The sequence below is a fragment of the Typopeltis vanoorti genome, chromosome 19, assembly GCF_054136105.1.
Source record: "Typopeltis vanoorti isolate ZY-2024b chromosome 19, IOZ_Tvanoo_1.0, whole genome shotgun sequence".
In the NCBI taxonomy this organism is placed as follows: Eukaryota; Metazoa; Arthropoda; class Arachnida; order Uropygi; family Thelyphonidae; genus Typopeltis; species Typopeltis vanoorti.
The window spans coordinates 66,579,084-66,605,243 of record NC_143567.1 but is presented as its reverse complement, the minus strand read 5'-3'; the positions used below and the strand labels follow the sequence as shown (position 1 = coordinate 66,605,243).

At 38.7% G+C, this 26,160-nt stretch overlaps 1 protein-coding gene across 1 annotated transcript in view; it reads left to right on the top strand.

Moving 5' to 3' along the window:
- LOC150096202 (uncharacterized) overlaps window positions 1-26,160 on the top strand; it is an 881,296-nt gene that overhangs the window by 233,823 nt on the left and 621,313 nt on the right. Inside the window, exon 5 of the mRNA XM_090409004.1 lies at window positions 23,025-23,207. Within this exon, the coding sequence (XP_090265130.1) occupies window positions 23,025-23,207 (183 nt within the window). The remainder of the gene's footprint in view (window positions 1-23,024; window positions 23,208-26,160) is intronic.

The following is a 26,160-nucleotide window of genomic DNA, read 5'->3' as shown; positions in this document are numbered from 1 at the left end:
TCAACCATCCTCCACGCAAAGAAACCACTTCTCACCCTCGTGCTCACAGCTTCCTTTCATAAATTCCAGAGATGGCCCCTTTCTCATTGCTCGTTTCTGCTGTTCCACCAAGTGAAAGAACTCCCCAGTGTCAACCCTGTAACTGCCTCTCAACAGTTTAAAAGTAATGATCATATCACCTCTCCTTCTTCTATCCACCAAACTCTGCAGTCCCTCAGCCAATCCTCATAACTAACATTGTACAGATCTGAAACTATCTTTGTTATCTGCCTCTGTACTCTTTCCACAGTTAATTTATCCCCTTCAAATCCTGGGAGAACAATAGTCTAAGTGTAGTCTAATCAGAATCTTATACAACGGAATGATTACTCTTTTATCTCTGCAGGTCAGCGTCCTTCTCAGTATTGCAGCAATTCTCTGGGGTACTTTCACTACCTTTGCAATATACTCTCTGAATTTCAGTTTTCTATCAATCATCACCCCCAGATCTCTTGTCTTTCCTATTACTTCCTTCAGTACAGCTGCTCCAATTGAGTATGCAGCCTTCCATCGATGTATCTCAAACTTAACCTGGTGCTGGTGAGGTGGGAAAATGTAACCAAAGTGGTAAGGTTTAGGTTATTAGCGATAGTCCCACATAACCACCCAAGTAATGTGGTGTATTATAGAAATCCATATTTTTTTTAATTAATATTAGATTACGTATTGTTTAAGTGTCCTGTAATTTTACAGAATAAAAACACAGCTGTACAGAATTAAATTTTTATTACCCAAAAATACTTAACTAATTAAACATCTTTATTTTTACTTTTAGCATCATCTATAAGTTGACATAACCTCTTTTCTTCCTGTTCGTAATTCATCTGGTACAAAAAAAGATATTATTCTCAAAATACCCTCTAAAGATTTACGAAAATGTATTTGCTTATAGTTGATATGTAAAAATATAGAAGACACAGCAGTAACAATAATATTTTAGTAGAATATACATGAAGACAACTTACGTTTTGGAAGTAAATATAGTCACACTTTTGGTAAGGTGAGGTCTGGTAGACCCCACCACACTTTACACCTCTGCACACTAAGCTTGCTTGAGCACAACAGCCTGTCATCTATGGCATCGAGTAGCGAGTTGCGGAAGGTGAAGCTATGCTGAGGCATGACTCACTGTCACACATTATTAAAAAGTTATAGTCAATTTAAAATCTTTGGGGTCTGTGATACCCCACCTTACTAATGCTGGGTTAAAGACTTTACATTTTGCTGCATTAAACCAACATCCCCCGTTCATTTGCCCATCTGTCCAGTTTATTCAAATCCTCTTGAAGGGCTGCCACATCTGCACTATTACTACTAATCCTTCCCAGCTTTATATAATCTGCCAACAACTGAATATCCCCTTGAAATCCATTGACAATATCATTGATATAAAGGTTAAAAAATACAGGTTTCAGTACTGTGCTGTGTGGAATCCCACTTGTAACCATTTGCTTCCTTGATATTGCCCCACCATACAGAACTCTCTAATACCTATCAGACAGCCGATCCTGAAACCAATTGACTAACCCCGACATCTAAGCTCATGTGCTGTAACTTAAGTATCAGCTTATCATCTGGTACCCTATCAAATGCCTTTGTAAAGTCCAAAAAAAGTGGCAGTATATGCCTTTCACTCATCACTTTGTCACTTTATTATAAAAGGCAATCATATTACTAAAGCAAGAGTGCCCCTTAACAAATCCATGTTGATTCTCACAGATAACATTATCCTCATCTGCAAAAAGTTGTATATGGTGCTCACTAATTTCTCCAAGACCTTAACAACTACTGATGACACACAAACTGGCCTATAATTAGACACTTCCAGTCTGCTATCACCCTTATGCAGCAGCACTATCTTACCTTCCTTCTATTCCTTGAGTACCTTTCCTGCAGCCAGACTTTTATTGAAGAGCCTGATAGTAACAATATAACAAAGGAGCTGTCAGTTCTTTAGCACATTCTCTAAATATCCGTGGTGAAATACCATTAGGCCTACAGTCTTACTAGTATCCAGAGTACTCAGTATTTGGAACACACTCTCCTCTTGCACCTCTAAACCCTGAACCTGCTCTATCCCTCTAATATTAAAACCTTCTTCTCCAGGATGAAATACTCCAATGACATCCTCATTGAACAACTCCACTGTGTCCTCTGCATCAGCCATTCTATTCACATTTTTATCCCACAATGTCATTCTTCCACAATCATTTCTCCTCCTACTTGCAACATAGCTAAAAAATTCCCTAGGATTTTCTTTGGATCTTAATGCCAGTCTCTTCTCATTTTCCAGCTTTGGCTTCCTTACCATACTAGTCACTCTCCTGACCTGTGTGTTATATTCTTCATGCATCTGCTCTCCACCCATCTCCTTATATCTCTTCCATAATCTCTTTTTTACCCGCAATTCCTGTTTGATATTGTTTTTCATCCACTTTACCCCAAATTGTGTTCTCTTCTTCATGGAATACAGCTTACTATTGCTGCTAACAAACATTCCTTCAAAATTTTGCAAGCCCTAATGATATCCTGGCCTTCCATTTCCATCCCCCATGGAACTGTCCCAAGTTGATATTTAAGACTGTTATAATCACCTGCCTTATAATTATGCATACATTCCCTTTTCTTTGATACATACATTCCCTTTTCTTTGATACTTCTGCATGTCTATTCATCTTCCAAGTCAAAACCATATGGTCACTCTCTTCAACTAGCGGGAGAGATGTAATCTCAGTTATTATCAACTCTTCTGATGCTATGACCAAATCCAAAACTCTTGAACCTTTTGTTCCCTCTATTACGTGTTGCCTAAGACATTTCTCCCTCAAGAATTCTAGAAATTCCATTCCCTTGTTACTACATGCAGTTTCCTCTTCCCAGCTTATACTGCAGTAGTTAAAATCTCCCATTACAATTATTCTTGCACTTGCCAAGCTCAACTGCCTAAACATATCTTGCTCCCCACTCTCTGTGCTCCTTTGCTTGTAGCTACACACTACTAAATATCCTTCTAATGCACACCATATGCCTTCAAAACCATTAGTGTCACTGCCTTCTAAAGCCTCTACTCTTACAGGATGTAAGTCATCACTTTATCATAAGCAATACTCGACCACTGCATTTTCCCTTCCTATCCTGCCGAAAAATGCTGTACCCTGCTACTTCTATTTCTGTTATTATATTCTCTTCTGTGAACCACGTCTCAGAGATCCCAGTAATCTTTGGCCAGGCTGATGCTATCAGTGCCACAAATTCATCTCATTTATTCTGGATACTCCTGGCATTAGTATAAAGCATAAAAATACCTATCATCATCTCCTCCAGAACCCACTGGACTCAGTGTTAGCTGATGTCATCCCACTTTCTCCAAGCATCCATTCCCACAAGAGGCGCCACCCCTGCTACCATCTACCCTGGGAATTCTTGTTTCCGTGCATTGACATACCAACTCATTCAGAAATATGCATTTTCTCTCCTGATGCCTTCATCCTTCCTCATTCAAATGCAAGCAGTCTCTTGCATACAGTTCCTTTCTGTCCTCAAATGCCCTCCAAGCATCCACATATTCCAATTCTCTTTTCTGACACATTCTAGCTAATATACTATTCATTATTACTGCTCTTCTGCTCAGCTCGTCACTATCATACGTGGGCAACACATACAGACACACAATCTTTCCTCTTTGCGTTTTCTTTCATACGACCTCAAGCAAGAATGTCAGATCTCTTGCCACCTGATTTACATTGCCTTCCAAGTCATTCATGTCCACAGTCATAAACATCTCATCCACCCTTTCACTTCGCTTAATTGCCATAGCCACACTCTCTATCATTTCTCCAGGCAAACACTCTTCTGGCATCCTATCTTGCACTACAGATCATCGAGTCTCCATACATCACAGTTCTTTCCACTCTGTTCCTTGATTGCTCACCTGCATCCCTTTCTCTCTCCCCCCCCCCCCCGACTCTTTCACTCTGTGTTCCCCTACTTACCTGCTGTCCTGGCATCACTCTATCCTTGGTTCCAACACATCTTCGCATTCTTCTCATTTTCTCTCTCTCTCTCTGTGTCTGTTTCCATTCTCTTTTCTATCATTCCCATAACTCTCTCTCTCATTCCCTCCCTTCCACTGTTTCTCTTCTCTCCTCTTCTATCATTCCCATACCTCTCTTTCATTCCTTTTCTTCTACTGCTCCTATTCTCTACTCTTCTATCATTCCCATACCTCTCTCTCATTCCCTCTCTTCTACTGTTTCTATTCTCTCCTCTTCTATCATTCCCATAACTCTCTCACTCCTACTCTGATTTTCCTTGCATTCATCTCTTCCATTCACCTAATCTTATCTTTCATACTTCTCATCTCATTCCCGAGATTCCACCATATCTTTCAGCTCATCTATCTCTTCCTGCAATTAGCCACTCTTACTCCCAATCATGACCACTCCAAAAACGTCACTATCGTTAAAGCCCTCCACATCCTCCTCACTCTTATTTCTTCATTCATATTTCGCTGCTTGTTATCTCACACTATTATCACTGTTATTATCACACTATACATCTCTCAAAGATCTCCCGCTCCCGATGCAACAAGGTTGGCTATCGTAGCATCTAATTCATCGAATTCCTCCTATTGCCTACGTTTTAAGCATATACACACTTTCCCCCTTCTCTCACCCTCCACATATCCATCTGCTGGGACACATACATCCCACAAGTCCTTTATTATGTTATGCAAAATAGAGTCCTTGAATGGGGGAGGACTTGGTAACACACCATTTGTAATTGAATCAGTGGCAGCCACCATCATTTATATTGTGCCGAGGAACTACTAAACCTAAATGCTAAATACTATGTTATATGCTCTACTCTAAGGCAATTTACTTGCTCGATACTATAAGTATAAACTATATTTAACTATACTAAATAACGAATAGCAAAAACTTATTTTTACTTCCACTGCAGATGTCCGAATCTGACCTCGCATTCTCTGTAACCCAAAAATAACACAATATAAACAGCAACTAAATTCCAAAAGCAGTACCACTAAAGAACACTTGTAATACTGAAAGAAATGTATTCACAATTCGCTACAAAAGTCACACTATACACCTTTTAAAACACTTTTTTTTTTTTTTAATCACAGCTCAATTCCACTGCCACGTTTTTCAGTGATGCTAGCGCCAAATGAAATGAAATGAATTAATGAAGGTTCTCTAAAGTAAAACAATAGCAACGAATTTCCTTGCACCCAATCACACAGAAAATGCCAACTCATATCTGTATCTTCAATACATGCCTTACTTCAAGCATATTCAGTTTCAATTTACTCAGGTACCAAAAACATTAATAGCACTGAAACAGAAAACAACTATATGCATAAAATTGCATAAATTTTTACTTGACAACTGTCAGTTCCACAAACAGAGAATAGCTTTTCATCTAATATTCACCAAAAAACTCCCCAAAAATTACAATAGTGAAGACACATGAAATCCTCAATAGGAACTTGAACAAATAAGGAATCTACAACATACAACTATTTGTTCCTTATATTTTCAGAAATTCAAAAATTCGAATTTTTGAAATTTCAAACGAATGAATGAATGACAGGAAAAAATGTGAAACAGGATTTGAAAGTTGAGCTGGTTAAGATACAGCAAGAGATGAATGCAGTGGATCTGGAATGAAGTTAAGAGAATTTGAGATATGTATGGAAGAGTGAAAATGATGAAAATAAATGATGTTGGTATAAAAGAGGTAATGAAAGACTTGCAAGTGGTGTTGTATGGTGATTCAATTATTAAATGTGTGCTGGACGAGAGGATGCATAAAATATGTTTTACTGGAGGCAGAATGAGTAGAGTGATTGAGCCATTGGATATGAGAAGTAAGCAAGCAAAACAGTTGGTAGTTGTAATAGGTACAAATGACTTGACTGTGACCAAAGAAGATATCAGATTAGATAGCAGGAGGTTGTTAAGATGGATAAAAGAGAATAGTGTCATAGGAAAGGTAGTAAGCATGTTGCCCAGATCTGACAGTGTTGAGATGAGATGGAGAGCAAGGATTATGAATGATATGTTAGCAGAAATGTGTGAGGAGAAAGGAATACAATTTGTTAATATGTGGAATGAGTTTGAAGGATGAAGTGAACTCTATAGGAGCGATGGACTGCATTTGAGTTGTTCTAGTGTGACTTGCTTTGAGAGACTGTTACTGGGAGATAGAGAAGTGACAGCAGAGAATGAATCTGATCAAGTGGTAAGCAATGTGGAAGAATGGGAGAGTAAGACAGGAGAGATTGAAGAGGTGGTTGTGAATGACAATGAGAGTACAGGTGTGCAAGAGAGACAGAGAAACAGGGAGGCTCAGGGTGGACAGAGGAATACAGCTTGAGAAAGGTAGATGCTCCAAGAGGATGTGAATGCATGTATAGACAAAAAAGGAAAGGGGGATGACCTACTATCAGGAGAAAACAGTTGGATTTGAAGAAGAATAAGATGAAAAAGAAATGGCTCGAGTTAAGCATGGAGAAGCACACCAAATAAGTGGCATCAGAGTGACTTTCTCTGTCATCAAAGTGCTATTGATGACAGAGAAAGATTTATGTCCATACAAAGTACAGATGCAAGAGGGTAATAGTACTGCTAGTTTTGAGACAGTATAGTGTGAGATAGAGGTGAATAGAATGAAATACTTAGTTGGATGTTGTTATAGACCTGGTAATGTGGATGGTAGTGACTATGAAATGTATAATCAAATTAGCCAAGCAAATAAGAAAAGGGTAATCATTATGGATGATTTTAATTATGGTAATATAGACTGGGATGATGAGATAGCAACTGGAAGTAAAGAAAATGAGTTTCTTGAGTTTTTGAGGGACAACTGCCTCTGACAGTATGTAACAGAGGACACACAAGGATTGAGGGTCTTGGATTTGATCATCTCATCAGAGGATGTAATTATAAATGAGGTGTCAAATCACTCTCTAGTTGGTGCAAGTGACCATAAAGTGATTACTGGGTGGTTGCCAGCAGTGTGAGGACCTCTGTGAAAAAAGAGTATATGTGAAGCTACAAGGCTGGTGATTATGAAGAGCCCAGGAGACAGATGGAATGAGGAGTTAGCTAGAAAAGAGATCAATGTAGTTTGGGGATATTCAAGAACTATCTAGTAGAAACCATATCTAAATGTATTCCAAGGGTTATAAGGTTAAGTAAGGTAGGTGTGAATTGGATGAATGAAGGGATTAAGGCATGCGATACAGGGAAAAAAGGCATTATGGAGGCAGCATAACAGAAGCGGTAATAACAAATTCCATAAAGATTGCAAAGACCAGGCAAGGAGGGTGACTTGGTTGGTAGGGGCAGGAAAAGTGATGCATGAGCAGCAGTTAGCTAATGAAGCCAAAAAAATCTTAGGTAGTTTTTTCAATATGCAGCCAGAAAAAAAAAGCACGATAATGTAAGGATGACATTGATTGGAGAAAATGATACAAGGACAACTGCTGCGGGAGATATAGTGGAGATACTTAATGAGAAGTTCATAAAGGTCTTTCATTCTTGTGAATGTGACATCATGGAGAGATTGAGAGCAGTTGATTATGATGAGGCTTACTTTAAGTGAGCAAGAGATGTATGGGGAATTGAGCAAACTTCATGTTAATACAGCTATGGGACTTGATAATATATCACCACATGTTCTGAAGGAATATGCCAGTGAGTTGACATCTGTCTTGACATATTTCTTTAATATGAGTCTTGTACTGGGTTGAGTTCCAAAGGAGTGGAAGGAGGACAAGATTGTGTCGCTTCATAAGGAAATTGATAGAACTCAAGCATCAAATTAAAGGCCGGTCTATTTGTCAGGTTTTTGTAGTTAAGTTGTTGGAGAAGCTGGTGAGAACTTGGATTCAGAATTGGTTTGACAACAATGGTATTATCTTTGATGGACAGCATGGATTTGCTAAAGGGAGGTCATGTTTTACTAATCTAATTGCCTATTACAATAAGGTGGCAGCTTTCTTGGAGAGAGGAGAGGAATACACAGGAGTATACTTAGATTTTGCAAAGGTGTTTGATAGATTACTGCATGATAAGTTGATAGTCAAACTAGAGTGGATGGGATTGGATATTAGACTAGTGTATTGGATCAGAGACTTGCGATCTGATAGGTATCAGTAAGTTGTGTATGGGAGAACAATATCCTGGAAGAGGAAAGTCACTAGTGGGGTGCCTCAGTGGTGTATCATTGCTGTTTAACCTGTATGCTAATGTTATTGGTGAAGATTTGGATGGGGATATTCAGTTGTTTGCAAAGTTGGGACGAACTATGAAGAGTAGAGAAGATGCTGTGGCCTTACAATGAATAAATTGAATGAATGGGCACAAGAATGGGGATGCAAGTACAATGTTGTGAATTATAAGGTTTTAAAATTTGGGAAACAAAGATAGGATGTAGAATTTATGCTTGGTGGGGATATTTTGTTGGAGGTGGAGGAAATAAGGGATCTTGGGATGATAGTGGATAAGGATCTGAAATTTAGTGGACACATTGCCAAAATTGTGAGGACAACACAAAGAATTCTGGGAATGATGCGGAGGACACTGACTTGTAGAAGTAAGGAGATTCTTGTTCCATTGTATAAGGCTTTGATTAGGCCATGCATGGATTACTGTGCACAGATTTGGTCACCTGGTTTTCAAAATTGAAGAGATGTTTGAAAGAGTCCAGAGGTAACTGACTAAGGTAGTTTCTGATCTCTGGAATGTCGAATATGAGTAAAGGTTGAGAAGTTGCAATTTACAGAGTCTGGTGGATAGTTGGAAGAGAGGTGATATTATAGAGACTTACAAGTAAGTAAGAAGGGGTTGTTATAATTTCTCCAATGTTGGAGAGATTTTACAGAAAACGGTGGGAGAACCAGAGGTCATCCCTGGAAGCTGTATAAGAAGGGTGTGAGCAGGGGAGTGAGAAGCAGTTATTTTGTATGCAGAGTTGTGAATGATTGGAGTGCGTTGCCTGAGAGTGTGGTAACTGCAGAGAATTTGAAGGTGTTTAATTGACCTCCTAGATGAGTCTTTGACTCTATGGGGTCTTGGGATAATAATAATAATTTTTTTTTATGTCTTAAAGTGAATCATTTACAACTCCCTAAATCTCTTCTATCTATATTCCATTTTCATATGTCTCTCTGTCCCTGTTTCTCTCTCTCTCATGTCCATTAGCTGTTTGTTTCACATCACAGTAGAGCATACACTGTATTCTCTTATTTGCAACTACATGAATGACGTGACGACAGCAGGTATCACAAGCAGTGAAGAGAAGTGTTTTCAGTAGTGGCAGATTTTATATGTTTTTTTGTGGTGTGAGATGAAGTTTTTTTCCGCTTCATGCTTATTTAATTGCACTCAGTATAAAAAAAAAATTGTCTATAGGTATTTTAATTCTGACAGCATCGGAAGTAGATGCAGTTAGGCTAAATGGCCTTCCTAGTCAACTACTAATAGCAGAACTACAAGCAATGCTGCTATATTCTTTTTTTGACAACTAGATGTTGTTTTAACATAATTTCATCAACATAAGGATATTTTACACATCTTTTATTTTATTTTCAATTATGGAAACTAACAATGATATCATCTGTAAATGAAATCTTGTTCAGATATTGTAAATATCTTAATACCACTCCTTAAACAAATTCACCATTTGCATGCTCACCATCCTATCAGGCAATGAAATTCTATGGTCCATGCAGAAAAGCCACTTCTCATTCCTTCTTACAACCTCATTTTGCATATTCCAGGGATTTGTCATGTTCTACTATATGACAAACCTTTTCAACTTCTGGGGATGGCATCTTTTCCTTGCTCTTTTCCCTCTTTCTACCATATGAAAATCTTCTCAGTGTTAACACGATTATAACCTTTCAACAGCTAAAAGGTTTCAGTCATATCCCCCTTTGTCTTTTATCCACTAAACATGAGATTCACAACTGCATATTTGTGCCTACATGTCTCAGATTGGCCTCCCAATCAACTCCTAATATCATTTTTTATCAGAAATTCAGATGTGGCCTGATCAAAGATTTATACAATGGGACCAGCACACTTTTATCTCTCTTGGTCATTGTTCTCCAACACTGCTGCAATTCTCTGAGATGTCTTCACAACCTTTGCAATATGACCTTGGAATTTTAAACTGTATTCACCCCAATATCCCTTGCTTCCTACATGTCTTTCAGTATAACCCCCACCAAGTGAGTATGAAGTATCCCATCTGTGGATCCCAATTTTTAAAACTTCAATTAGCATCAGAGTGGATAAATGGATTAATACGTATTAAACGGGAAGGGTCTAAATAAACTCCACCAGAATAAATAAATAAATAAAATTTTAAAAAATGTTGTGACAATCTAGCAATAGTCTTACATTTATAATCCTTATTTTAAGGGCCTCCAGAGCTTATTTGTTTAGAATTTAACCAGTGGGTCTTCTCAATATTTATTTCTGTTTGATAGAGAAAATATTTTCATATATAAAAGAAATATAAAGAAGGTTGTCCAGTATGACCCATCATGAATTGTATTTACTCCATCACCTATAGAACTGCTAAATTTCATTCACATTTATTAATTGTCCATATTGGACAATCCAGATCATTTATTAAGAATTACACACATTTTTTTTGAAAAAATCAAGAATATTCAAATACAAGAGTCGAATTTGTTAGTCATCTTTGACATTGTTTCACTATTTACCAACATTCTGTTATCTGACACTATTAGTTTACTATATGATGATTTCCTCCTAATTGTGAGGATTTTTGAATTAGTTATATGTGAGGATTGTTCGAAAAGTTTGGTAAAAACATTTTTACTGTGTTAAATGTGTTAAATTAAACACATTTAACTTATTAAATGTGTTTAATAAGTTAAACACATTTTTTTTTTGGAAAAAATCACCTTTATTTCTCAACATAGTCTCTATCGAAGTCTATACTTTTGATCCAGTGAGTTTCCAATTCTTTCAACTCATCTAAAAAGTAGGATTTGTCAAATTGTGCAAAATAGTCATTGACAGAATTGATGACATCCTCGTTCGAAGGAACTTTTTTTTCCCACTGAACCTAATTTTTAAGTTTGGGAACAAGAAGAAGTCACATGGGGCCAAGTCTGGAGAATACGTTGGATGTAGAACCAATTCAAACTTCAATTCGTGCAATTTTACCATTGTGACGGCAGATGCATAGGAGGGTGCATTGTCTTGATGAAAGAGTACTTTTTTGTGTGCCAATCTTAGCCGTTTTTTCTTCAGTTCTTCTTTTAAATGGTACAACAATGACGCATAATAGACTCCTGTTATTGTGTTACCCTTTTCCAAATAGTCTAGCATGATAATTCCTTGGGAATCCCAGAAAACAGTGGCCATCACTTTCTCAGGTGACAAAACAGTCTTCGCTTTTTTCGGCTCTTTCGCTGGGCATTGTCCACTGTTTTGACTGCTGCTTGGACTCAGGTGTGTAGTGGTGGTGGATTCAAGTTTCATCTACAGTCATGAATCGATGCAAAAAATTCTGTGAATTAAATATCGCCAACCACTGCGTTGAAATCTTTTTTCGCATGCATTTTTGATCAACAGTCAACAATCACAGCACCCATTGCACACACAGCTTTTTCATGTGCAATTTTTCGTGCAGGATATTATACACCTATTCAGTTGAGATGCCTACAATCTTAGCAAATCTCATGCACCTTCACTCGGCAGTCTTCCATAATGATACCATGGATTTTGTTAATAATTTCTTTCGTAGTGACCTCAGTCTTGCATTCGGAGCGTGCTTCATCTTCGATGGACTTACAATCACATTTAACTCATTTATCAAAAAATAAATAGTCTTTAATGTTGGTGAAGAGTCACCATGCATGTAACTCGGCTTTGATCTTCGTGGCTGTCCACTTCTTCAAATAAAAGTGTTTTATTACTGCACAAAACTTGTTTTTCTCCATTTTTATGGAAAATGCGAACACGGTCATTTTAAATGTTTGCCAAATGAGAACTACGCATTGCACGTGGCTAAAATTTTGCCAGGGGTCATGAAAAATATGATATGTGCTGGCACTGGTATGAATGAATGAATTGTGTCACTGTCTATTGGAAATTTATCAAACTTCTCAAACAATCATAATCAGGATATTTTAGCAGGAAAAACAAGATCTATAGACAGATTGAAGGTGCTGCCATGAGTAGCCCTCTGTCTACTTTGGGTGAACTATTTTTTGAGCCATCTGGAAGAAACCTTGTTCTCATCCATTCATCCTCAATCCTCTCTTTGGTTTTGTTACATTGATGATGTTTTTGCTGTCTGGCCTCATTCTGAAAACGAACTTACCACTTTTCTTCTTCTTCTTCTTTCGCTATGCCTTATCCTGTGTTAAACAGGGTCGGCGTTCACATCTTTAATCTTCTTCTTCCAGATTCTCCGGTCCAGGGCATCTTCCCAACTCCATCCTTTCACCCTAAGATCCTCTGCCACCTTATCCCTCCATCTGAGTTTGGGCCTGCCTCTTTTTCTCCTTCCCTCCATCTCCATACACACCACTCGTTTGCCAACATACTCCTCACTCTTTCTCTCTACATGACCGAACCACCTCAGTCTGCTTTCTTGTACCTTCTTACTGATCGGTCCCGCCTCGATCGTCCCTCTGATGTAGTCATTCCTTATCCTGTCTTTCTTTGTCACACCACTCATCTATCTCAACATCCGCATCTCCGCCACCTCCATCTTCCTCTCCTGTGCCTTTGCTATAGGCCACGTCACTGTACCATGGAGCATCGCCGGCCTCACCACCACCATCTTATACAGCTTTTCTTTCATCTTACAACTCACTCTCTTGTCGCACAGGACCCTGCTCATTTTCCTCCAGTTCATCCAGCTGCATGTTATTTGGTGCTGTATTTCCTCGTCCAGGTCACCATTCCTCTCGACGACCAACCCAAGGTACTTGAATTTGTTCCCTGAAGTTAACCTTTCACCCTGGAGTCATATGATCATATCTTTGTCACTCCCCATTGACATATATTCGGTCTTTACCCGGTTAACTTTCATGCCTCTCTCCTCCAATACCTTTCTCCACTCTTCCAGGGTCTTTTCAAGCTTCTCTCGCGATGATTCGGAGAGAACAATATCATCGGTAAACATCATGCTCCCTGGCACCTCCTTCTTGACATCCTCCACTAATATATATCCATGACCAGATCAAAGAGGTAGGGGGCTCAGAATTGATCCCTGATGGAGCCCTACGACAATGGGGAACCCCTCTGTCATGCCAACACTAGACCTGGCCTGAGTTTTCACTCCCTCATACATCTCCTTCACCAACCTCACGTACTTTTCTGACACCCCCCCCTTTCTTCCTCATACACCTCCATATCTCCTGTCTGGCCACTCTGTCGTATGCCTTTTCCAGGTCTATAAACACCATATGTAGCTCCGCCTGCATCTCCCTATATTTCTCCATCAATTGCCTTAGTGCAAATATTGCATCCGTTGTCCCTCTTCCTGACATAAATCCAAACTACTCCTCACCAATTGTTTGTTTCCCACCGTATCCTTCCTTTAATTACTCTATCCCATATCTTCAACGTGTGCATGACATCAGCTTGATCCTTCTATAGTTGCCACAATCTTGAACATCTCCTTTTCCCTTGTAGATTGGGACGAGAATGCTTTTCCTCCATTCCTCTGGTATCTTTTCCTGTTGGGCTATTTTCCTCATCAGATCCCATACCATGTCTACGCCCTCACTGCCCAAGCTTTCCACACTTCTCCAGGTATCTGGTCTGCCCCCACAGCCTTTCCTTTCTTCGTTTTTCTCAGTGCCCAATGTACTTCCTCTCTGCTTATGTCTTGCACCAATCCTTCATTTGCCTCTCCATCCTCACACCTCTCTCTTGGATTCTCCTCATTTAGTAGATTACGAAAGTATTCTTCCCATCTTCCTCTGATTTTGTCCTCCTCTTGTAGTACTACTCCTGTGGCGTCCTTTATCTGCTTAACTGATGTTATGTCTTTCGAGGCCTTATCTCTAGCTTTCGCTATTCTCAACAACTTAGCTTCACCACCGTTTTTCTCCAGTACTTCATAAACCTCTTCAACTGCCCTCACCTTCACCCTTGCCACAGCTCTCTTGCACTTTTCTTTGCTAATCTATATGTCTCCTTGTCAGCTCTGGTTCCAGTCATGTCCCATTTTTTCTTTGCCTCTTTCTTTTCCCTAATCTTCAACTGCACCTCCTCATTCCACCACTATGCCTCCTTATCCTCGGGCGGCCCCTTTCCTGATGTTATACCAAGCACCTCTTCTCCAATTTTTCTAATATTCCAACTATTTACGTCCCACCATTCTTCCACATCCTCTGGTAACTTAATTCCTTCCAGTACCTTTTCTTTAAACTCATTCCTTGGACCTTCCTCTTCCAATTTCCACCACTTTATTTTCCTATCTTTCCACCACTTCTGTCTATTCTTCTTTTCCCCTTTTATATCACAGTCTGCCACAACCAACCTGTGCTGTGCCGCTACACTTTCTCCGTTAATCACTTTACAGTTTTTCACCTCCTTCGGATGTTTCCTTCTGCACATAATATAGTCAATCTGACTGTTCCCATCCTCGCTCTTATAAGTTATCAGGTGTCCAACTCTCTTCTTAAACCACGTGTTAACTATAGCCAAGTCGAAGGCCACAGCATGCTCTATGATTCCTTTACCGTCTTCATTTCTTTCATCACTACTCCAACCCCCGTGCACCCTTTCTTCACCACTTTGTCGCCTTCCTACATGCCCATTCAGGTCTGCTCCGACGATCACTCTCTCACCGTCAGGGATTTCCATTACTACCTGGTCTAGATCTCTCCAGAATGCCTCTTTCTCCTCCTCATCACAACCTACTTGTGGAGCGTAACCACACACTATCACAGCCTCGCTTCCTCCAATTTCAAGTTTAACAATCATAATCCTATCATTCTTCCAGCACACCTCGCATACTCCACCCTTCAGCTCCTTGTTGATGATGATTCCAACTCCATTTCTTCCATTCTCATTCACCCCGCTGTAAAACAGTTTATATCCTTCCGCCAGCTCCTTTGCTTTATTGCCCTTTCACCTTGTCTCCTGCACACACAAGATCTTCAGCTTCCTTCTTCTCATCATGTCTACTATCTCCCTACTCTTCTCGTTCATTGTTCCCACATTCGGTGACCCGATACTTACTTTACACACTCTCTCTTTCTGTTGGACTCGCTTCTTTAGCCAAACCCATCCTTGGTTCGGTAGCCCAAGCCCACTTCTCACGGTCCTCGGGTGACAGAACTGCGTGTCGCTTACGGGGGACGCCCTAGCCATTGTCCTTTCTCTGTTATTCGACATTTCATCCCTGGTTTTTGGCATGTTTTTACGGCCAGATGCCCTTCCTGACGCCAACCCTCCTCATTTATCTGGGCTTGGGACCGGCACTGAGATGGGCTAACTTGCCCTCCCCAGTGGCTGGGCTGAACTTACCACTTTCCTACAATAAATAGCCTTCACCCATGCATTCACTCACTCATGCTGATAGTTTATCATTCTTGGACATCCTTCTTACTCACACAGCCTCCAGTACTTTGTCATCCAGTGATTTTGATAAATTTATCAAAAACTTAACTTTACTGGCAGATACATTCATCAAAAGTCTGCTCATCACACCTCTCAAAAAAATGGTGTTATCAAGTCTTTAATTAATAGAGCACATAATATGTGCCCCTCTCCCTCAAGTTTACAACAAGAACTTCTCACTATCAAAACTTTAATATAGTTAAATGATTATCACCCACATCAAATCCAGAAGATAATTGACTCCTATGTTCCAACACCAAGGATTCTTCAACAGACTGCATGGTTCCAATTCTTTATACCTCTGAACCTATTAGTATAATTTTGAAGAAGTAGCACCTTATTCCCACATATTTTCCTATCAACAAACTTTCTCATTTGTTACCATCTACAAAAGAAACTGTCACCTCTATCTTTAGCTGATGTTTACCATATTCCTTGTGAATGTAATTCACTGTGGAAAAAAGAATTAATGAACATCGACGTTACGTTGAATATGTGAAGCCTCAAAAGTCTGGTCTGTCACAGCATAGTATTGACACTGAACACAGTATCCAGTGGGATGAAGCTCATCTTCTCCATAGAAGCAGTTTTAAATATGAATGCCTTTTCAAAGAAAGTTGTGAAGCCCTTTTACATCTGTCTAACCTGAATTGGAATGATTCTCTGTCTCTCTCTCTCTCTCTCTCAAAAATTTGGGAGATTCTCATTTTATGTTCATTCAAAAATCCTCCTTCAAAAATCGTTTTAATATTACTTATTATTAATATTAAATTTGTAGCTTGCAGCAACTATTTTTGATTGATAAACTGATTGTTGTATGTCCCTTGTATTCCTATTCTTAGATTTGCTTGTTTCTACATACCTGATGATGTACTGTTATTTTCAGCACAAAATATCTATACTTTCATTAAACTTAATTACTGTAGTTATCGTGTAATTTGTTGTTTGTAGTTATGCCGGAGGTACCTTTAAAGATTACACCTCCTTCAAAATTTCCTCATTAATTATATACTCTGCATCTCATCCTTGCTTACCAGATTTCAAGACCTTACACTTTGCAACATCAAACTAAAATGTTCACCCACTTGCCTGTTCACAGTCTGTTGAGTTTTACTGTAAGGCCACAACATCTGCTCTGCTTCTCATAGTTTATCATCTGTAAACAGCTGCATATTTCCAGTTAAGCCTGTCCCGATATCATTAACATAAAAATTAAGAAATAATGGCCCCAAAACAGATCCCTGTATCACAATGTTAATAGCCTTCCTCTTTTATGATACCACTATTCCATACACAACCCACTGGTACATATTTGACAGCCAATCAACTATTCATCTCACTAGTCTCTTATCCAGTCCTGTCCATTTCACTTCAGCTACCAACTTGTCACGTGTGCAGTCTATGAAGACCTTTGTGAAATTCAAGTATACCACTTTATACATCTCTCTCTCTCTCTCTCTCTCTTGTCCATCATAAATTCACCTTATTTTAATGGTAAGCAGGCTGCTAAAACATGACTTCCCGTTAACAAACCCATCCTAACCAACCTCTCCAACACCTTAAACAATCCCAAACACATAGATTAGCCTATAATTTGTCTCAGTCTTATCCTCTCCACTTCTGGAATGGATCAATTTTTCACTCTTTCCATTCTTTGGGGACTTGCTTTGTGCAAGACTTATTCTCTGGAGCATTCTTTCAAGACACGTCATGATAAATTGTCAAGTCCTATTGCCTCATTCACATCAAGTTTACTTAATTCCTCATATACTTTCTGCTCACTCACTCCAGTCCCTCCCCCATACCTTCTACACTCAGGCTTGTCATGATATTACATTCAGGAGGATGAAATATCCTAATAAACTGCTTATTGAATATACCTAATCTATATCTTCTGCAGCAGTTCCCATTCTACCATTTTCATCCACTGATATCATCCTATAATTGTTCTTTCCTCTACTTGCAACATATCAAGAGAACTCACTAGGGTTTTCTTGGCTTGATTGGCTAATTTCTGCTTATACTTCACTTTTTGGTGTCTTTACCATCTGAGTCGCCTTCCGGGCTTGCCCTTTGTACTCTGTAACTGATCATGCAGAGCCTCCATAGGTCAGTCAGTATAGACGTAGCCCTTTGGTCGGGAAAGACCTAGGTTCAATTTCCATCCAAGGACATGTGGAACCTTTATCTAGTCTCTTTCGACTAAAGGTGAGTTAGCTGGTCTCATACAGAGGTAGGGTTTTTTTTACCTGAAAACTCGGGGTTTTTTGTCCCCCAGAACAGGCAAACCAGCCTGCGAACACACACACACACAACACAATCACCAGCCATGAATACTTGCCCTTAGGGGATGCAACAGAGGAGTGATGAGCTGGCTGCATTAATTTGTCGTAGGCCCCTCATTAGAGGACTCAACCCATCCTAAGGGACGGATGAGAAGAATAGGATAGAATAGGAACTGATCATGCAATTGATTATTACCAGTATTCATCTGTGTTACTTTCCCAGTGACTTCTACTTCTTCCAGATTTCATGCTTAATCCCTTCATCCATTTTATCCTACTTTATTTAGCCTTTTGACTTTTGGAATACACTCAGATATTGCTGCTGTTAAATATCTCTTAATCATTGTCCAAGTAGCATCCGTCTCCTTTCCATGCTATAGCTCCCCAGTTGTCTCCCAGTTTTTCATAATCATTGGCCTTTTAATTTTACATATATCCCTTCCTCACAAAGTTCTCATATGACTAGTTATGATTCAGGTAATCACCTCATGGTCACTCTCGCCAACTAGTGGAAGATTAGACACGAAGATTAGAGGATGAGAGAGATGTATAGGAATGAAAGAAGAGGAGAGAATGGAAACAATAGGAGAGAGAGAGGGAATGGTAAGAGGCATAATGTATGGGGACTCAATGATCCATGGTGTTCAAGATAGGATTTATGAGGAGTGTTTGCCAGGAGGAACGATAGAAAGTGTGGCTATGGCAGTTAAGACAGGTGAAAGGGTGGATGAGATGATTGTGATGGTAGGAACAAATGACTTGAGTGGTAATGTAAGTTGGGCAGCGAGAGATATGAGATTTTTGCTTGAGGCTGTACGGAAGAAGACAGAGAGAGGAATGATAGTGTGCGTGTTGCCTAGGTATGATAATGACAAGCTGAGCAGAAGAACAATAATATTGAATGACATAATAGCTAGAATGTGTGACAAGAGAGGACTGGAATATGTGGATGCTTAGAGTGCGTTTGAGGACAGAGAGGAATTGTATGTGAGAGACCCCTTACATTTGAATGAGAAAGGACATAGGCATCTGGAGAGATTGCTGTTCTGAACGAGTCAGTGTGTCCCAGGGAGGATGGTAGCAAGGGTGGCCTCTTGTGGCAATGGCTCCTTGGGAGAAGGGGGACGACATCAGGTAACACTGAGTCCAGTGGAGTCTAGAGGGGATAATGCTGGGTATAGAAATAGCAGCATTTATATGCTTTACACTAATACCAGGAGTATCCGGAATAAGGGACAGGAATTGGTGGTGCAGATAGCATCAGCCTGGCCAAAAATTATTGGGATCACTGAGACGTGGTTGACAGAAGAGGATATAATAACAGGAATAGAAGTCGCTGGGTACAGCATTTTTTGACAGGATAGGAAAGGAAAGCATGATGGTGGTGGAGTACTGCTAATGACAAGTGATGACCTATGTCCTCTCAGAGTGGAGGCTTTAGAAAGCAGTGACATTAATGATTTTGAAAGCATATGGTGAGGTAGATGTGGGCAAGACAGGATATTTAGTGGGGTGTTGCTACAGACCCAGGAGCACAGAAGGTGGGGACCAGGAGATGTTTAGACAGTTAAGTTTGGCAAGTGCAAGAAGAATGATTGTTATGGGAGATTTTAACTACAGTAGTATAAATTGGGGAGAAGAATATGCATGTATCAATAAGGGAATGGAATTTCTAGAATTCGTGAGGGACAAATGTCTTTTAGGCAACATGTAATAGAGGGAACAAGAGGTTCAAGAGTTTTGGATTTGGTTATAGCATCAGAAGAGTTGATAATAAATGAGATGACATCTCTCCCACCAGTTGGAGAGAGTGACCATATGGTTTTGACTTGGAAAATGAATAGACATGCAAGAGTATCAAAGAGACGGGAAAGTATGTGGAATTATAAGGCAGATGATTATAATAGTCTAAGACATCAACTTGGTGAAATTTCATGGAGGGAGGAATTGGAAGGCTGGAATATCATTAGTGCATGGAAAATTGCGAAAGAATATTTGTTAGCAGCAATAGTAATTTGTATACCATGAGTGAAGAAGAGGACACAATTTGGAGTAAAGTGGATGACAAACGATATTAAATAGGAATTGCATGCGAAAAAGAGGCTATGGAAGAGATATAAGGAGAAGAGAAGGTGAAGAGAAGATGCATGAAGAATATAAGAGACAGGCCAGAAGAGTGACTAGTATGGAAAGGAAGGTGAAACTGAAATATGAGAGGAGATTGGCCCTAAGATCCAAAGAAAATCCTAGGGAGTTTTTTAGCTATGTGGCCAGTAGGAGGAGAAATGACTGTGGAAGAATGATATTGTGGGATAAAAATGGGAATAGAGTGACTGATGCAGAGGACATAGTGGAATTGTTCAGTGAACACTTTATTGGAGTATTTCATCCTGGAGGAGTCAGTTTTAATACTAGAGGGATAGAGCAGGTTCGAGGTTTAGAGGTACAGGAGGAAAGTGTGTTTCAAATAACGAGTACTCTGGATGTCAGTAAAGCTGTGGGAGTGGATGGTATTTCACCATGAGTTTTGAGAGAATGTGCTAGGGAACGGACGGTGCCTTTGACCTGGCTTTTCAATGAAAGTCTGGATGCAGGAAAGTTGCCCATGGAATGGAAGGAAGATAAGATAGTGCCATTGCATAAGGACGGTAGCAGACTGGAAGTGTCTAATTATAGGCCAGTTTTTGTGTCATCAGTAGTTGTTAAGATCTTGGAGAAAGTAGTGAGGGACGTATACAACATTGGGCAGATGAGGGTATTGTTATCTGTGAGAGTCAACATGGATTTGTGAAGGGGAACTCTTGTTTTAGCAAGCTAGCCTTTTATGATAAAGTTACAAGAGCATTAGATGAGGGGAAAGGCATATACTGCCATTTTCTTAGACTTAGCGAAGGCATTTGACATGGTACCACATGATAAGCTGATATTTAAGTTGCAGCACATGGATCTGGATGTCAGATTGGTCAACTGGATTCAGGATTGGCTGTCCGATAGGTATCAGAGAGTTGTGTATGGTGGGGCAGTTTCAAGGAGGCAGAGGGTTAAAAGTGGGGTCCCACAGCGCTCAGTATTGGGACCTATATTGTTTAACCTTTATATAGTGATATTGTCAGTGGATTGCAATTCAAGGGGATATTGAGTTGTTTGCGGATGATGCGAAGCTGGGAAGGATTATTAGTAATAGTGCAGATGTGGTAGCCCTCAAGAGGATTTGAATAAGTTAGATGAATGGGCAAATGAATGGGGGTGTCGATTTAATGCAGCAAAATGTAAGGTCTTGAGGTTTGGGAAACATTGATGGGACACTGCATATGCTATGGAAGTAGCTATACTGAAGGAAGTAGGAGAGACAAGAGATCTGGGGTTGATGATTGATAGAAACCTGAAATTTAGGCGACATATTGCAAAGGTGGTGATGGTAACACATAGGATTGCTGCAATAATGAGAAGGACTCTGACCTGCAGAGATAAAACAGTTATCATTCCGTTGTATAAGACCCTGATTCAGACCACACTTGGACTATTGTTCTCAGATTTGGTCCCCAGGATTTGAAGGGGGATAAATTAACTGTTGAAAGGGTAGAAAGGCAGATAACAAATATGGTTTCAGAACTGTACGATGTTAGTTATGAGGATCGGCTGAGGGAATGTGCACTGCAGAGTTTGGTGGATAGAAGAAGGAGAGTGATATGATTGACACTGGGGGAGTTCTTTTGCTTGGTTGAACAGCGAGAAGGAGTGATGACAAGATGCCATCCCTGGAAGTTACGAAAGTAAACCGTGAACAAGAGGGTGAGGAGTGGTTTCTTTGCATGGAGGGTGGTTTAACCATGGAATGCATTGCCTGATGGAGTGGTGAGAGCGAGAACAGTCAATGAGTTTAAGAAGTGGTATGATAGACTTTGCGTTTCTTGGGGGGGGGGACCTCCCCTCGATGAGTCTTGATAGACTTTGTGTTTCTTAGGAAGGACCGCCCAGGATGAGTCTTTTGACTCCATGCAGGCCTGGATAAGAATAATAATTATTATTATCCTTCTAGAAATGAAGCCTTCTGTTTTAGAATGAAACATTCTAGTAAAATGATCATTAAATAACTTAACTATGTCATCTGCTTTTATCACCCCATCTCCATCCAAAGATATGCTGTCCACTATCATTTTCCCTCCTGCTTGGGCATATAGTGAAAAGACTCATTGGGATTCTCCTTGAATTGCCAGTCTCCTCTCATATTCTATTTTTCTCTCCTTACAATACTAGTCACTTTTCTATCCTAAGTTTCATATTCTTCATCCAACTGTTCTCTACCTGTCTCTTTATATGTCTTCCTTAATCTCTTTTTCTTTTCTAACATCCCTTTTATTTCTCTTATCATCCATTTGACTCCAAATTGTTTTATCTTCTTCACTTGAGGTATACAATCTGCCCAATTCCAAATAATTTATAGTACCATACCTACTTGTACTATGTGTCTAATCCTACTCCTGCTTTTACATTGACAAGGACTTGCAGAAGCTTTTGAATAAAGAAACTCTGGTCTTAAAAAAAATGGAAAAAGCTGATGATTGAAGTTTATTTTGAATTGAGCTCATAGGGAATACCTTGTCATGCTAGAGAATTTATTGGGAAAAGAAAATAGACTCTCCCATTCAGAGGAAACTACATGTGCTATTTTTATTTTAAGAAGCTGTAAACAGTAAATCCTGTGTATCATTAAATAAATGGTACACAGGATTTACTAATTAAATTATCTAATTTAAAATAAATTAAATTATTATATAAAATTAAATAAATCTGTTTCTCTGTCATTTCATTATTCAAATGCCAAGTTTTTGTCTGGTGTCCTTTTCAGTATGGTATGTGATATAATAATAATAATAATAATGTGTAAAGAAATATAATAAATTTATGATTCTCTAAATTCCACTAAAGCTTCTGTTTTGAATAGAATTATATCTATTAATATTTGGTGTGTTGAAAATAAGATGTTTTAATAAATATGATGTTAATCAAATGCAGTTTTCAACTTTGTTATGTTACTTATTTTATGTAGATAAGGATAACTGTGAAGAATGCGACAAGGTATTAGAAGAAATGGAAAACATTGACGATGAAGCTGATGCCAGAGAAATTGGTTTTGTGAAAATTGCAGATGACAATTTGGTTACTGAATATGGGTTAGATACTTTGCCAGCTCTTGTTTATTACAGAAAGAAGATTCCCTTGCTTTATGATGGTATGAAAAAAGAAAAAAAAAACAGTTATTGGAAATTTATATTATTGTTGTATAGAATCCATGTACTTTTCATACTACTCTGCTTTCCCTTTCCTCACACCTCTCTTGCTTCTCTGCCATACCACTTGGCAGCCATTTCACCAACCATTCTATCTCATGTTTTGTCTTGTGATAAGTGCTATCTCATCATTCTTATCTTCCGCTGTTTTCCTGACTGTCATTTCCACACATTCTCTGAACATTCGCACAATCTTCAAGTGTTATATCAGTTACTACACCATGTTCTGTACTCATATAAACTCATATTTAAGAGACTCATCAGATTTTTACATTTCCTACATACCTGCACTCAATAAATGTCTCTCTCCACAATAAATGTCCATACCATGTTTTACTTATATAAACTCATATTGAAGCAAGACTCATCAGATTTTTGCATTTCCTACATACCTGCATTCATTCTTTGCTCTTATTCAACCTCTCTACATAAATATCCATGGCATCTTTCCATGCATACATATTACATTCACAGTACCATGTCATGCTTGGGAAATCCATGTCATGTACTTTATTTGTCTTCCGTGCCGACCTACGTAGTGATTTGCCTTTCTACACCATGTTGTATCATTGTACTAATAGAAATAATGAATTTATGATAATTCGCCTAAGAAATTCAAACACCATGTTCCACACTGAAATATCTCACAATAATAATTTTCTACAATTTAGACAATAACAGCACACATTTAAATATAAAATTTACTTACCTTGCTGCAACCCACATGACGACTGATGTTTAACTCACATCGCATCGCAAAAATAAAAACGAATTGTGAAATTCGTTTTTATTTTTGGAAAAATATGCAATAAATAAATTGTGCAGCAAAAGAGTCAGATATCGAAGGATAATAAAGGAAATTCCAAGTAACACTATCCTATCTACCAACTGTAAGGCTGAGGGAATAGCTATATGCTACCATACCAGGGAGATGATTATGAGCAAGGTGGTTTCCTGTTGCCTTCCTTGCTGTAGTATATTGTATGACTGTAGCCATGTGTGTTCACAGGACTGGTTTGCCTGTTATGAGGATGAACAACTCAAGTTACTGGGGGGCGGGGGAATCCTCCACCTCTGTAGGAGAGGTGGAGGCAGAGGTCTGTATGAGACCAGTTAATTCACATTTAGTCAAAAGAGACCAGATAAATATTCCTCACATCACTGATGGTAATCGAACCAAGGTCTTTCCAACCAATGGACTTCGTTTGTACTGACTGAGCTATGGAGGCTCCCAAGTAACACAGTACATTTTAAATCAAGTGGCACAAAGGTTGCTCCCTTACAGTTTATCTGCTTTACAATTGTTGTTAAGAGATTAACTGGGGAGGAGGGTGATTACATGGTAGAAAGCTAATGATTTTTGATCAATGAAATATGCTAAGGTGGTCTGACTATTTCATCCACCTCAACCTGTAAGCAGGTTGAGAAAGAGAATTTTTTTAGAAAGGATGTTAACTTTGCACCAGAGTGAAATGGCTCTTATTTTGAAACTAATTGTGTTCAAATGGTGGAAAGTTGTTTTTGAGATTTCTAGATTTTGAAAAGGCATTTGATACAGTGAAACATAAAAGGCTTTTTGACATTCTAGAAAATATTGATATTGACTCTTATGACTTTGAAATTTTAAAGAGATTATATTGGTCACAAACAGCTTCAGTATGTGTAAATGGAGAGGAAACAGGAGAATTCCCGGTGGAGAGAGGAGTTAGACAAGGATATAAGTTATCACCATTATTGTTTAACCTTTATTGTGAACAGATGCTTAGAGAGGCATTTGAAGATGTAGAAGAAGGAATAAAAATAAACGGAAAAAACATTAATAACTTAAGATATGCAGATGATGTAGTGGTGATGGCAGAAAGTAAAAATGGATTACAACAAATTGTTCAAAGAATTGAAAACTCTTGTAATGAGTACAGACTAAGGATTAGCACAAAGAAGACCAAGATAATGATAATGGGCAGAAAAATAGGAGATAATGTAAAGATAAGATGTGAAGGAAAGATTTTAGAAGAAGTGGAAAGATTTCAATATTTAGGTAGCTGGATCTCAGAGTTGGACATTAGAAATAGAATAGGCAAAGCTAAATCGGCATTTATGGAAATGAAGAGAATTTTAATAAACAAGAATATCAAAATAGGTGTTAGAATTGGAATAGTTAAAGCAACAGTTTGGAGTATTGCAAGTTATGGAAGTGACTCATGGACACTCAGAAAGAGAGATATGGAAAGAATTAATGCATTGGGAATGTGATGTTATAGAAAGATGGAAAAGATTAGCTATACAGAGAGAACATCAAATCAAGAAGTTTTAAGAAGAGTTGGGATGGAAAGAACACTGCTTAAGAATATTATGCAAAGAAAGACCAGATTTGCAGGGCATCTTCTGAGATGTTCTTCGGGACACCTGACAAAAACTATATTACAAGGGAAAGTTAAGGGGAAGAGAAGATGTGGAAGACCAACTAGAGAGCGATTCAATGATATTGTGGAATGGACTGGTTTAAGAATGACAGAGGCGACAAACAGAGAGAAATGCAGAAGAGCTGCTCATCTGCTGCAACCCTCTTGCTAGAGGATGCTACCGGACGACGACGACGAATTGTGTTGAATATATTGGAAAGCCAAAAGAAGTTGTTAATCTTAGAAAGGATTTGCGAAGAAATTTGTTTTCTTTGTTTTGTTGTTTGAAAACTATTTTTTTTTTTGTATTTCTGACATTAAATTTATATGAGTGTGATAACGAAAATGTATCTCTTATGAAATCTCTTTAAATGAATTTTATTTAAATAATTATATTTGTATATTTTTTAATTAACCAGTGTTTTTATGTATTACAATTCTCATATTATTCTGAGACTAAGGGTAAGGGAACATAATATATGATTTTGGGGAA